Source organism: Amblyraja radiata, chromosome 18 (genome assembly GCF_010909765.2).
Source record: "Amblyraja radiata isolate CabotCenter1 chromosome 18, sAmbRad1.1.pri, whole genome shotgun sequence".
NCBI lineage: Eukaryota > Metazoa > Chordata > Chondrichthyes > Rajiformes > Rajidae > Amblyraja > Amblyraja radiata.
The window spans coordinates 5,679,642-5,692,556 of NC_045973.1; the positions used below are offsets into that span (position 1 = coordinate 5,679,642).

At 45.9% G+C, this 12,915-nt stretch overlaps 1 protein-coding gene across 6 annotated transcripts in view; it reads right to left on the reverse strand.

The window, feature by feature from the left end:
- Positions 1–12,915, reverse strand: part of cadps (calcium dependent secretion activator) — a 277,179-nt gene that overhangs the window by 238,282 nt on the left and 25,982 nt on the right. For all 6 annotated transcript variants that reach the window (XM_033036637.1, XM_033036638.1, XM_033036642.1 and 3 more), the window contains exons 3-4: positions 9,890–10,003; positions 5,507–5,839 (exon numbers count right to left, since the gene is read on the reverse strand). In XM_033036637.1, coding sequence (XP_032892528.1) covers positions 5,507–5,839; positions 9,890–10,003 — 447 coding nt within the window. The remainder of the gene's footprint in view (positions 1–5,506; positions 5,840–9,889; positions 10,004–12,915) is intronic.

A 12,915-nucleotide genomic window follows, 5' to 3' on the forward strand; every position in this document is an offset into this window, starting at 1 on the left:
GTGTTTTCATAGCAAACCAGCATCTCCATGTATCTTTAAGAAAATCACAACTTTTTACAAAGTTCCACCTGTTGGCAGCTTGTACAGTCCTAGCCTGAGTGCAAGGCAACATATCAGTTCTACACAGCAGTTATTAATACATTTGAACCAACAAGATTTCAAGTTCAACCAGAAGTAGTTCACCATGTCCTTAAATATCCTGCAGTTGCAAAAGAGAATGAACCTGAAAAGAACATTGCCTTGAACCAAACCGAGATTTGCTTTAGCTGTGGAACAGAACATGACCCAGCCATGTGTCAGAAGGATCTGCAGATGCTGGTTTACACCGAAGACAGACCACAAAATGCTGGAGTAAATCAGCAGGTCGGGCAACATCTCTGGAGAAAAGGAATAGGTGATGCTTAGAGTCAAAACCCTTTTTCAGACTGAGAGTTAAGTGGGAGGGAAACATGGACTTTCATCTTGTGAATCAAGATAAGGAACCAACACCAAATCATAGTGTTATAAAGCACAGGTATAGACCCTTCGGCCCAACCAGCCTATATCGATTAAGATATCCCATCCAATATCATCTCACTTGCCTATACCTGGCCTATCTAGTTCTAAGCCTTTCCTATCCATGTACTTGTTCAAATGTCTATTAAATGTGTTATTGTTGTTAAATGTGTTATATTCCCCCTCGCCTTAAACATATATCATAAAGTCACTTGTACTAATCAAGAATCTATCGACATCTCCGCCTAAAAAATATCCACTGACTTGGCCTCCACAGTCATCTGTGGCAAAGAACTCCACATGATTGGGGATGATCAGCCATGATCTCATTGAATGGTGGTGCTGGCTCGAAGGGGCGAATGGCCTACTCCTGCACCTATTGTCTAAAAAAAAGATTCACCACCCTGTGACTAGAGATATTTCTCCTCATCTCCTTCCCACAAGAACATCCTTTAACTCTGAGGTTGTGACCTCTAGTCCTAGACTCTCTCGCTAGTGGAAACATCCTCTCCAGATCCACTCTAATCAAGCCTTTCACAATGTCCTCTGGCTCACGATTCCCCCTTACCCTGTGCTTTCACCCCGTTAATTCCAAAGGAATTCTGTGGAAAGGAATTTTCCTCCCTTTGTTGTCTATACGTCTCCTTGGAGAATGGAACGTCAAACCTGAAGAGTCTGAAGAAGGGTTTCACCCCAAAATGCTGCCTATTTCCTTCGCTCCATAGATGCTGCCTCACCCGCTGAGTTTCTCCAGCATTTTTGTCTACCTTCGGTTTTCCAGCATCTGCAGTTCCTTCTTAAACACTCAGAATAAAAAGATGTTCCTTTAGAAAACAGATGAGGAGGAATTTATTTGGTCAGAGGGTGGTGAATCTATGGAATTCATTGCCACAGACGGCTGTGGAGGGCAAGTCAATGGGTATTTTTAACATGGAGAATCTTGATTAATACGGGTGTCAGGGGTTATGGGGAGACGGCAGGAGAATGAGGTTGAGAGGGAATGATAGATCAGCCATGATTGAATGGTGGATTAGACTTGATGGGCCCGAAAGGCCTAGATCTTCAACTATGAGCTATGAACTCATCTAAATAATTTTGTGCGGGGCTGGTTTTATTTTACACACAGAAGGTGGTGGGTGTCTGGAAAGCATTGCCAGGGGTGGTGGTGGAAGCAGAAACAACAGTGGCATTGAAGAGGCTTTTAGATAGGCACATGGATGTACAGGTAATGGACAGGTGCAGGCAGAGGGGGCCAGGTTAACCTGGCATGATGTTCGCCACAAACATTGTGGGCCAAAGGGCCTGATCCTGTGCTGTACTGTTCTATGTTCTTTAATCTGCATCTTAGTTTAATTTAGAGATAAAATGCGGAAACAGGACCCTCGGCCCACCAAGTCCACACCGACCAGCGATCCCCATACACTAGCACTATCCTACGCACCAACCACCTCAACGGCTTGGACACCCGGATCGGCCACTTCCTACCGGAGTCCGCGGCTCCCGAAGTCCACAGGCCGCGCTAGTCGGAGATTCAACGCTGACGGCCCTCGGGAAAGGGTCCCAGGACTCCTCAATGTTGGTCAGCGCCACCCGGGCTGGGAGCTCTCCAAACCCCAGCTCCGATATGTTGAAGCAGCAGGCCCAGCACTCCGGAGCTTCAAACGGCGATCCAGGTAGGCATCCGCCCGCTCCGCTGTGAATCCAGCGCTGTGCCGCCGCCGCTGATGCTTTGGTCTAGTCCCTGGCAGGAGAGGCCGCGGCAATCCAGTTGGTAGGCCGCAAGGGTGGGGGACGCAACTCGGAGAATAGTCACATCCTCGCAGACAAAAAGGCTGCCATCAATACAGCGCCCCTAGTGGTTTACAATTCTTACCAAACCCAATTAACCTACACACACGTACATCTTTGGAGTGGGAGGAAACCGAAGCACCCGGAGAAAACCCATGCAGTCACAGGGAGAACCCACAAACAGACAGCACCCGTAGTCAGGATCGAACCCGGGTCTCTGGAGCTGTATGTCACCTGGTCATAAGCTCAGAGATAGACACAAAAGGCTGGAGTAACTCAGTGGGTCAGGCAGCACCTCTGGAGAAAAGGAATAGGTGATGTTTTGGGTCAAGACCCTTCTTCAGACTGAGAGTCAGGGGAAAGGGAAACGAGAGATATAGACGGTGATATAGAGAGAGATAGAACAAATGAATGAAAGATGCAAAAAAACAACGATGATACAGGAAACAGGCCACTGTTTGGTGAAAATGAGTTACAGTTACTCCAGCTTTTTATCTCTATCTTTGCATTAAACCAGCAGCTGCAGTTCCTTCCTGCACATTTGGTCATAAGCTCATTTCTTCTTGTGGAACCTTAAGGGTCTGTCCCACTGTACGAGGTAATTCTCCCGAGTTTCCCCTGATTTGACTCAGAGAATTACAGTAATAGCTGTACGTAGGTACTCGGGGCTATCATGGACATTTTCCACAGCGCTGAAAAAACTTCACGAGTTTCCGCGTTTCCCGAGTACCTGCCGTTAGCGTTACGAGCTGCTACGTGATGCCCACGAGCTCCGACGTACCCGCTATGTACTTACCACGAGTTTGATTTTTTTTTAACTTGGGAGATTTCTTGAATTACCTCGTACAGTGGGACAGGCCCTTTAGTGTGAACAAAGTGACTGTTTCATAGACAGAGAAAATAGGTGCAGGAGTAGGCCATTCGGCCCTTCGAGCCTGCACTGAGCTGATCATCCAACTCAGTATCCTGTACCTGCCTTCCCTCCATACCCCTTGATCCCTTTAGCCACAAGGGCCACATCTAACTCCCTCTTAAATATAGCCAATGAACTGGCCTCAACTACCTTCTGTGGCAGAGAATTCCAGAGATTCACCACTCTCTGTGTGAAAAATGTTTTTCTCATCTCAGTCCTAAAAGATTTCCCCTTTATCCTTAAACTGTGACCCCTTGTTCTGGACTTCCCTATTTAGCAAGCAAGCCCACACGTGTCAGGTACCTCTTGTACTGTGCTTCAGAACATCCCCAGGTCTATACACGGCATTGTGTCAGCACAAGCTCCTTCTTTCACTCTGATGCTTATCAACATTCTACAGCTGACTTCAGTGGAAACTAACACCTTGAGAGAACACAGCTTGGTGTCAACACACACACATACACATAGCACCAGTGATCAGACACGCGCCTGCCAGGAATATTTATAGCCAGAGGTTCTGCCAGTAGTGGAGCAGCACAGTTTCACAGCGTTTTGACGGACTATAGTACCGGTATTTAGAAGGATGAGAGGGCATCTTATTGAAACATATAAGGTTATTCGGCTTGAAACATTGCCTATTTCCTTCACTCCATAGATGCTGCTGCACCCGCTGAGTTTCTCCAGCACTTTTGTCTACCTAATGTTATTAAGGGTTTGACACGCTAGAGGCAGGAAACATGTTCCCAATGTTGGGGGAGTCCAGAACCAGGAGCCACAGTTTAAGAATGAGGCTAAGCCATTTAGAACGGAGACGAGGAAAAACTTTTTCACACAGAGAGTTGTGAGTCTGTGGAATTCTCTGCCTCAGAGGGCAGTGGAGGCTGGTTCTCTGGATGCTTTCAAGAGAGAGCTGGACAGAGCTCTTAAAGATAGCGGAGTCAAGGGATATGGGGAGAAGGCAGGAACGGGGTACTGATTGTGGTTGATCAGCCATGATCATGTTGCATGGCGGTGCTGGCTTGAAGGGCCGAATGGCCTACTCCTGCACCTATTGTCTATTGTCCAGGTGTAAACCAGCGTCTGCAATTCCTTCCAGCACAAATCGTCCTATAGACAGGTACCGATTCTCACCTTTGCCATAAGCACCACCATTCACAAAAATACCACAGCTGACTTCTATGTAAAAGATTCTTTATCATCCAGACCTTCATTCAGACTGATACAAATCTATAGCTCTGCCTTGCTTAAAAAAACCTGCATTGACAATGCAAATCTCTCTTCACCAGCGAGAGAAGTTCTTTTCCCCCCCCCATAAACCAGAGAGCTGTGTGACTTAATGATATTTACAGTCACTATACTGACATGACAGACTGCGAAAACTGTCTGTCTTTAACAATAGCATGGATTGGAACATTCTTGTGACATCACTGTTAATAGCATCCAGCTGCCGAAGCCTCTCAGAATTAGGCGTTTTCTACTTATCTTTAATTGTAGATAATCCCAGCCTTTATCCAATCCCCACACCTGCTGCTTTGAGCTGGTTTGCAAATTGGAATCCAAAACAAAGTTTTAAAAAAAGACCCCAAAAAAGACACGGAGTGTTGGAGTGACTCAACAGGTCAGGGAGCATCTCTGGAGAACATGGATAGGCGACATTTCAGATCGGGACCCTTCTTCAGGCTGATGCCTTTACCGGAATGAAACCTGGATTCAGCGGTATTTTAGCTACAGGCGGACGTGGACTGTTTTCCCACAGGGAGAACGCGCAAACTCCGTACAGACAGCACCTATAATCAGGATCGAACCTGGGTCTCCGGCGCTGAAAGGCAGCAACTCTACCGCTGTGCCACTGTGACACCCTAAAGTCTTCTTCTTCAGGATAATGGCTTTACCACAATGAGGGTTTCGGCCCGAAACGTTGCCTATTTCCTTCGCTCCATAGATGCTGCTGCACCCGCTGAGTTTCTCCAGCATTTATGTGTACCCACAATGATGCCTGGATTAGCGGGGGTAATAGCTACAGGGAGAGGTTTGGCAGACTTGGATTGTTTTCTCTGGAAAGCCTGAGGTTGCAGGGAGACATAATAGAAGTATATAACATTATGAAAAGCTGCGTCCTTTCATTAACTGAGTTACTAACTAAATTTTACTAACTCAGTAACTGAGCTACTTCAGCACTTTGTGTCTTTTTTTTTTGTAAGCCAACATCTGCAGTTCCTTGTTTCTAAAGAAGACCCCAGTCTGCCTTGCCCCCAATTTACCCAATCAACAGTAGCAACCAGAACAGTGAGTGAAAGGAAATGTGTTCACCTGGCAAGCATTGTACAGGAGTTGATGCTCGAATTTCTTGATGCCCAGGATTTGCTGGAACATCTCGTAGAGCTGATCCTTGCTGAGGATCAGCTCGGAGGCTGCGCTGGCTGTCATCCGGGCCTGCTGTTTGCGTGGGTCCTCCTCGCCGCGGTAGATCGCGTCGAATTTAGCCATCCAGGAGCTGAGCACCGTCTCCTTGCTGAGCCCGTCAATCTCCGGCAAGCTTCGAACCCGCTTTTCAATGTGTTTCTTGAACACCTCCCGGGAATCGTTGGCCGAGCAACCGCCGCTCTGGACCATCCTGGACACCCGGTCACTTTTCAGGAACACCTGCAACGAGACGCGATGCAAATTAACAATCAGTGCCGCGAATTGAGGGAGTGCAGCGTAGGTTCACAAGGTTAATTCCCGGGATAGTGGGACTGTCATATGCTGAGAGAATGGAGCGGCTGGGCTTGTACACTCTGGAGTTTAGAAGGATGAGAGGGTGGATGTTATTGAAACAGATAAGATTATTAAGGGTTTGGACACGCTAGAGGCAGGAAACATGTTCCCGATGTTGGGGGAGTCCAGAACCAGGGGCCACAGTTTAAGAATAAGGGGTAAGCCATTTCGAACGGAGTCGAGGAAACACTTTTTCTCACAGAGAGTTGTGAGTCTGTGGAATTCTCTGCCTCAGAGGGCAGTGGAGGCAGGTTCTCTGGATACTTTCAAGAGAGAGCTATAGGCTCTTAAAAATAGCGGAGTCAGGGGATATGGGGAGAAGGCAGGAACGGGGTACTGATTGGGGATGATCAGCCATGATCACATTGAATGGTGGTGTTGGCTCGAAGGGCCGAATGGCCTACTCCTGCACCTATTATCTATTGTCTATTGTGTATAATTCCGAGCAGCACAGTCAGGACGCGATCTCTCGTTTCCCTCTCCCCTGACTCTCAGTCTGAAGAAGGGTCTCGGCCCAAAACGTCACCCATTCCTTCTCTCCCGAGACGCTGCCTGAACCACTGAGTTACTCCAGCTTTTTGTTCTATCTTCCGTTTAATGCCAGCATCTGCAATTCTTTCCTACAAATTTAGGATGGATATCGGATTGATTGGATACAGCATGGAAAAAGGCCCTTCGGCCCACCGTGTCCATGCTGGCCATCGATCACCCGTTCACACCGGTTCTATATTTTCCCACTTCACATGCATTCCCAATACTCTAGGGGTCAATTTGCAGAGGTCAATGAACCTACAATGACCCAAGTATAGAAAGTGCCTTGTATATAATTGTGACAAGCAAAATACTGCACCATTGATGCAGGAATGTGGGTTCGAATCACCACAACATTTAGAAAGTTTAAGGGCGGTGAATCAGTGGACATAGCCTCGGAATTAAAGGACGTTCTTTTAGGAAGGAGATGAGGAGAAGTTTCTTTAGTCAGAGGGAAGTGAATCTGTGGAATTCTTTGCCACAGAAGGCTGTGGAGGCCAAGTCAAAGGATATTTTTAAGGCGGAGATTGACAGATTCTTGATTGGTAAGGATGTCAGGGGTTATTGGGAGAAAGTAGGAGAATGGAGTTGAGAGGGAAAGATATGATAGAATTGCGGAGTAGACTTGATGGGCCGAATGGCCTAATTCTGCTTCTAGAATTTATAAACTTATGAATTGATATTTCTGAGGGGGGGATACTTGTTGAACCCAGACATTGAAAGAAGGGTTCAAACCTTCACAGGCCTATGTTCACGTTTAATACTGTAAAACCTTCTCTGCTGCACACAAAGCCTCATGCACAAGGGAACATCTGAACCCAGGAACCTTTCTTGATAAACAGATTAAATACATGTTAAATTTCAGTGCAGTTCAGCTTATTGCCACGTGTACAGAGATACAGCGAAAAGCTTTTGTTGCGTGCGAACCAGTCAGCAGAAAGACAATTTTCAGGCTACGGTTCTTGCCCTCCAACATTTCGTCCTTCCTCCCCAAGAATTACAGAAGCTAAATAATAATATAGATGCCGGAATTCTCGACAAAAAAACAAACAGAAAATGATGGTAAAACACTCAGCTGGTCAGGCAGCACCTGCGGTGAGAAAAATCACCATTTCTAATCTGACATCGACCCAATAACAATGAACTGCGTTTCCTACCCACCACTCCTATCCATCCAAACTACTGACTACTTACCAAACTAAAAACCAAAATTGCCTATTATGCTTCCTGGCGTAGGGCAGCAACTTGGTGGTGTTGATTCCTTCAGTTGCTGTTTCCGTCACAGATTTGTTTTACGAGACAGGGTTGTTAGCCCTGTGGTCAACCTCCAACCTGGAGGACCAGTGGATCGCTCGCTCTACGTCTCCCCTCTACCCTTCGACCTGTCCAGCATGGGAGACCCTAACAGGAGACGAATCTCCCGCTGGCAATAGCTCTAGGGTTGACTTGAGACACACAAGCTCCCCGACCACGACAAGGTTGCAATCCATCGGGGAGAGACTACTGACAGCACGTTCTATTAATATTCAAGAAATTGGTACTAATTTTATTCGACATATAAAAAACCAGGGACACCACACAGACACACAGTCCACACAGAGGGCGGTGCGTACATCAGCCACACAATCCCGCAGGTTACCACTAATCATATGCTTGTGAAGATGACCCCATAGACTGCTGTTGAGATTGTACCCTGTGGAATTCCTAATCACTTCTGAACAATACAACTGTTGTCCCAGTTGTCATGGCTGGTATAATTCACTCTATATTCTAACCATTTACCTCAATCTGACAAGACAAAGGACACATTACTGTTCATATATTTAGTTTGATTTCTAAATTACTATTATCAATAAACAGAAAGGCGCAGCCATTAAGCGCCAGCTGTTGCAATTACTGCCTTTCAGCTAGACTCACACGCAACGCACTGGTAGCTTTTAGCTCAGTTGTTTGACATCCGAGGTGTGAGAAAGTCGTAGGTTCAGCTTCAGACCATGGATCGCGAGTCAAGGGGGCCTTTGCGTTAGAGACACAGCTTGGAAACAGGCCCTTCGGCCCACCGAGTCCACCTGCTATCCCACTCTCTCAACCACTCCCTGCACACTAGGGGGGGCAATTTACTAAGGTCAGACCTTAGTAAACCTTCAAACCTGCACGTCTTCGGGATGTGGGGGGGGCAAGCGGAGCTCCTGGAGAAAGCCCACGCGGTCAACGGAATTTGTACGTTCTCCCCGTGATCTGCGTGGGGTTTCTCCGAGATCTTCGGTGTCCTCCCACATTCCGAAGACGTGCAGGTTTGTAGGTACACAAAAATGTTGGAGAAACTCAGCGGGTGCAGCAGCATCTATGGAGCGAAGGAAATAGGCAACGTTTCGTCCCGAAACGTTGCCTATTTCCTTCGCTCCATAGATGCTGCTGCACCCGCTGAGTTTCTACAGCATTTTTGTGTACCTTCGATTTTCCAGCATCTGCAGTTCCTTCTTAAACAGGTTTGTAGGTTAATTGGCTTGGTTAATGTAAAACTTGTCCCTAGTGGGTGTAGGATAGTGTTAATGTGCGGGGATCGCTGGTCGGCGAGGACCCGGTGGGCCGAAGGGCCTGTTTCCACGCTGTATCTCTAAACTAAACGAAACTACGAATTGGGTGACCGGTGTCAGATGAAGTGGCTCTCATATGCTCTCCACGCTCCATAACTCACTTTGAGCTGACTGCTTGTAATGGTGCCCCAGAAGAGTTGCCAAAGTAGGAATGTGACAATATCCACAGAACACTCGCTAGCAGACAGACACTGGCATTCGTTTCGCCACTTCTCCCATCAGGAAAAATGTACAGTAGTGTGAAAATGCACACCTCCAGATTCAGGGACAGTTTCTGCCCAGCTGTTATCAGGGAACTGAATCATCCTACCACAACCAGAGAGCAGTGCTGAACTACTATCTACCTCATTGGTGACCCTCGGACTATTCTTGATTGGACTTTGCTGGTTTTACCTTGCACTAAATGGTTTTCCCTTATCATGTATCTGTACACTGTAAATGGCTCGAATGTAATCACGTATTGTCTTTCCGCTGACTCGATCGCACGCAACAAAAGCTTTTCACTGTACTTCAGTAGATGTGACAATGAACCAAACTGTTTAACCAAGAACTGCAGACATTGGAGAAATCGAAGGTAGACAAAAATGCTGGAGAAACTCAGTGGGAGAAGCAGCATCTACGGAGCGAAGGAATAGGCGACGTTTCGGGTCGAGACCCTTCTTCAGACTAAACTGTAATTCTTTATAATAGAATAGAAAAGAACATCTTACAGACTCAAATGAAAGTAGTTATATTTTCAGAAAAACTAATAACATTCAGCAAAAGCAAAGTTCTATCACTGTGAACCCCATAAGAGAACAAACGTTACCTCATAATAACTTTGTACAGCATTGATAAAGGCTTCATCTGCCACGATCTGTGTCTCTCCATTCAAGAAAGCCTGGAACCGATCCTTGACTGTTTGAAGCTGTGGCTTGTTTATCTAAGAAAAGAAAAAGGAAGAATATATAACTATATATAGAGTGAAATATTCATAAGCCAGTCAGGCGTTTCTTTACATTCACTCAGAATGGAACAATGTTTTCACTTTATAGATCCAGAGGTAAAGGTCCTGAATTGAGAGCTCTGTAAAGTCAAGAACAATATTGCTGCAATTTCTTCCGTTATTTCTCCACTTCACCAGTAGGGGTACATCAGTCCTGGGTACTGATCTATTATTCTCTCCATTTGGGGCAGCAGGGTGTCACAAGAGTTGCTGCCTCACAGCACAAGAGACCCGGGTTCAATCCTGACCACGGATGCTGTCTATACAGAGTTTGTACGTTCTCCCAGTGACCCCGTGGGTTTTCTCCGGGTTCTCTGGTTTCCCCCCCACTCTCCAATGACTTACGGGTTTGTAAGTTAAATGACTTCGGTAAAATTGTAAATTGTCCCTAGTGTGTGTAGGATATCTAAACTAAACTAAATGCAGTATGTGTAGGAGGGAAGTGCAGATGATGGTTGTAAACCGAAGATAGACACAAAATGCTGTCATCCTTCCTCAGACTGAAACTAAAACTAAAATTAAAAGCTGACAAGGCCAAGCACTCTCAGAAAGCAAAGTCAATGCTAGCATTTATTTCAAGAGGGCTTGTATATCAACACAGGGATGTCATGCTGAGGCCCGATAAGGCCACGTTTGAAATATTGTGAGCAAGTTTGGGCACCATATCTGAGGAAGGATGTGCTGGCTCTGGAGAGGGTCCAGAGGATGGTCCCAGGAATGAGTGGGTTAACCTATGATGAGCGTTTGTCGGCACTGGGCCTGCACTCGCTGGAGTTTAGAAGAATGAGGGGGGGACCTCATTGAAATATTCGGAATAGTGAAAGGCTTGAATAGAGTGGATGTGGAGAGGATGTTTCCACTAGTGGGAGAGTCTAGAACTTCTTTAGTCAGAGGGTGGTGAATCTGTGGAATTCTTTGCCACAGAAGGCTGTGGAGGCCAAGTCAGTGGATATTTTTAAGGCAGATATGGATAGATTCTTGATTAGCATGGGTGTCAGAGGTTTATGGGGGGGAAGGCAGGAAAATAGGGTTTGGAGGGAGAGATAGATCAGGCATGACATAATGGCAGAGTAACTTGATGGGCCGAATGGCCTAATTCTAATACTATTCCTTATGACATGATTCTCTGGATCAAGCTGGATGGGAAAAGAAAGAGGATGCAGAAGGTGAACATTGTGGGAGTGATCTTACTGGGTGGGACCTTCAATCTGGTGTTATCATTCAATGGAGAGAGGATTTGTTTAAATGCATGCTTTTTTCTGGTAGTTCCTCTCTGTATAGAAGGAACGGGTGACGTTTCGGGTCGAGACCCTTCTTCAGGCAGAGAGTCAGGGGAGAGGGAAACAAGAGATAGGGAAGGGTAAGGTGTGAAATGTAATAGGAACCTGATGAGCAACCAGTGGAGAATATCCATTATTCCCCAGTTAAGATCCTTTCCACCATCAAACACTTCACACAAGAACAAGCCACAGGTGCAAAGAACAACATTTAACTCCACCATGTCGGGGTATAAAAGCATTTGATTGATGAGTATGGGAGCTGAAACAAGTGACAGATATTTTAATTGCATAATGAATTCTGACAAATTGATTGTAATTTTTAAATGAGATTTGAAACAGAATTTGGCTCAGCTCGCTCAGCCAATGCCAACTTTTTTTTCACATTTCCACATGTATCACTTGCTTTTGCTTGTTCTGTACCATTAAGTGATGAAAGGGATTAAGTAATAAAATGGAATAAATAATGAAAGTCAGAATGGGTATAGAAATTTGGCAGATGAAAGCTGCCAGAGCTCAAAGTCCCGAGCTATAGGGAGAGGTTGGGCGGGCGAGGACTTTATTCCTTGGAGCGCAGGTGGATGGTCTTATAGATATGTATAAAAATCACAAGGCAAATATATAGGGTGAGGGCCTGTTCCACTTAGGAGACCTAAACAGCAACCTCTGGTGACCTTGTCCGCCACCCAAAAAAAAATCAAGGTCGAGGTGACCAGCAACCTCCTACCACCTCCCACGCATATGTTGGAAACCTTCCTCGACTATGAAGAAAACCGGCTTCGACTAGACCTGCGACTAAAAAATGATCGATTTTTAAAACTGCGATCTATTTTTAGTCAATGCCGGTTTTAATCACGATGAAAAAATAGCAGCAACCTAGATGAAGCCTCGACCACGCGGAAACCACTTCCGACCATTAGGGAGAGTGACCAAAACCTCCGGTGACCTCATGGAAACCTTGGGTGGTGGGCAAGGTCACCAGAGGTTGCTGTTTAGGTCTCCCAAGCGGGACAGGCCCTTAACTGCACAGAGTCTGTTATTCAGAGTAGGGGAATAAAGAAACAAAGAATATACGGTAGGTTTAAGATGAGAGGGGAAACATTTACTGGGAGCCCGATGAGCAACATTTTAATACAGAGGGTGGTGGGGGTGTGAAATGAGCTGCCAGAGGACCTGGTTGAGTTAGGTACTATCAAAACTTTAACATGACATTTGGACATGTGATGTTAAGAGGGATATATAGGCCAAATGAGGGCAGGTGAGACTAGTGTAGATGGGGCATCTTGGTCAAGTAGGGCTGAAGGGCCTGTTTCCATGATGTATGACTCTATGATTTAGAAAGAGGAATGGTGGGTAAGAGAGGGAATAACCTTGGAAGCCCCCAAAGTCGCAAACTCCGTCATATCTTTCGCTGGCGTACTTTCATCCACAACTTTTCATACATTGCAACCTCTCACTAAATCCAAATGGTGCCAGGTCTGCTTTTATGATAATAATTATATAATAATAAATTTTATTTTTGGGCGCCTTTCAGAAATCTCAAGGACACCTTACAGAGATTAACAGGAATAA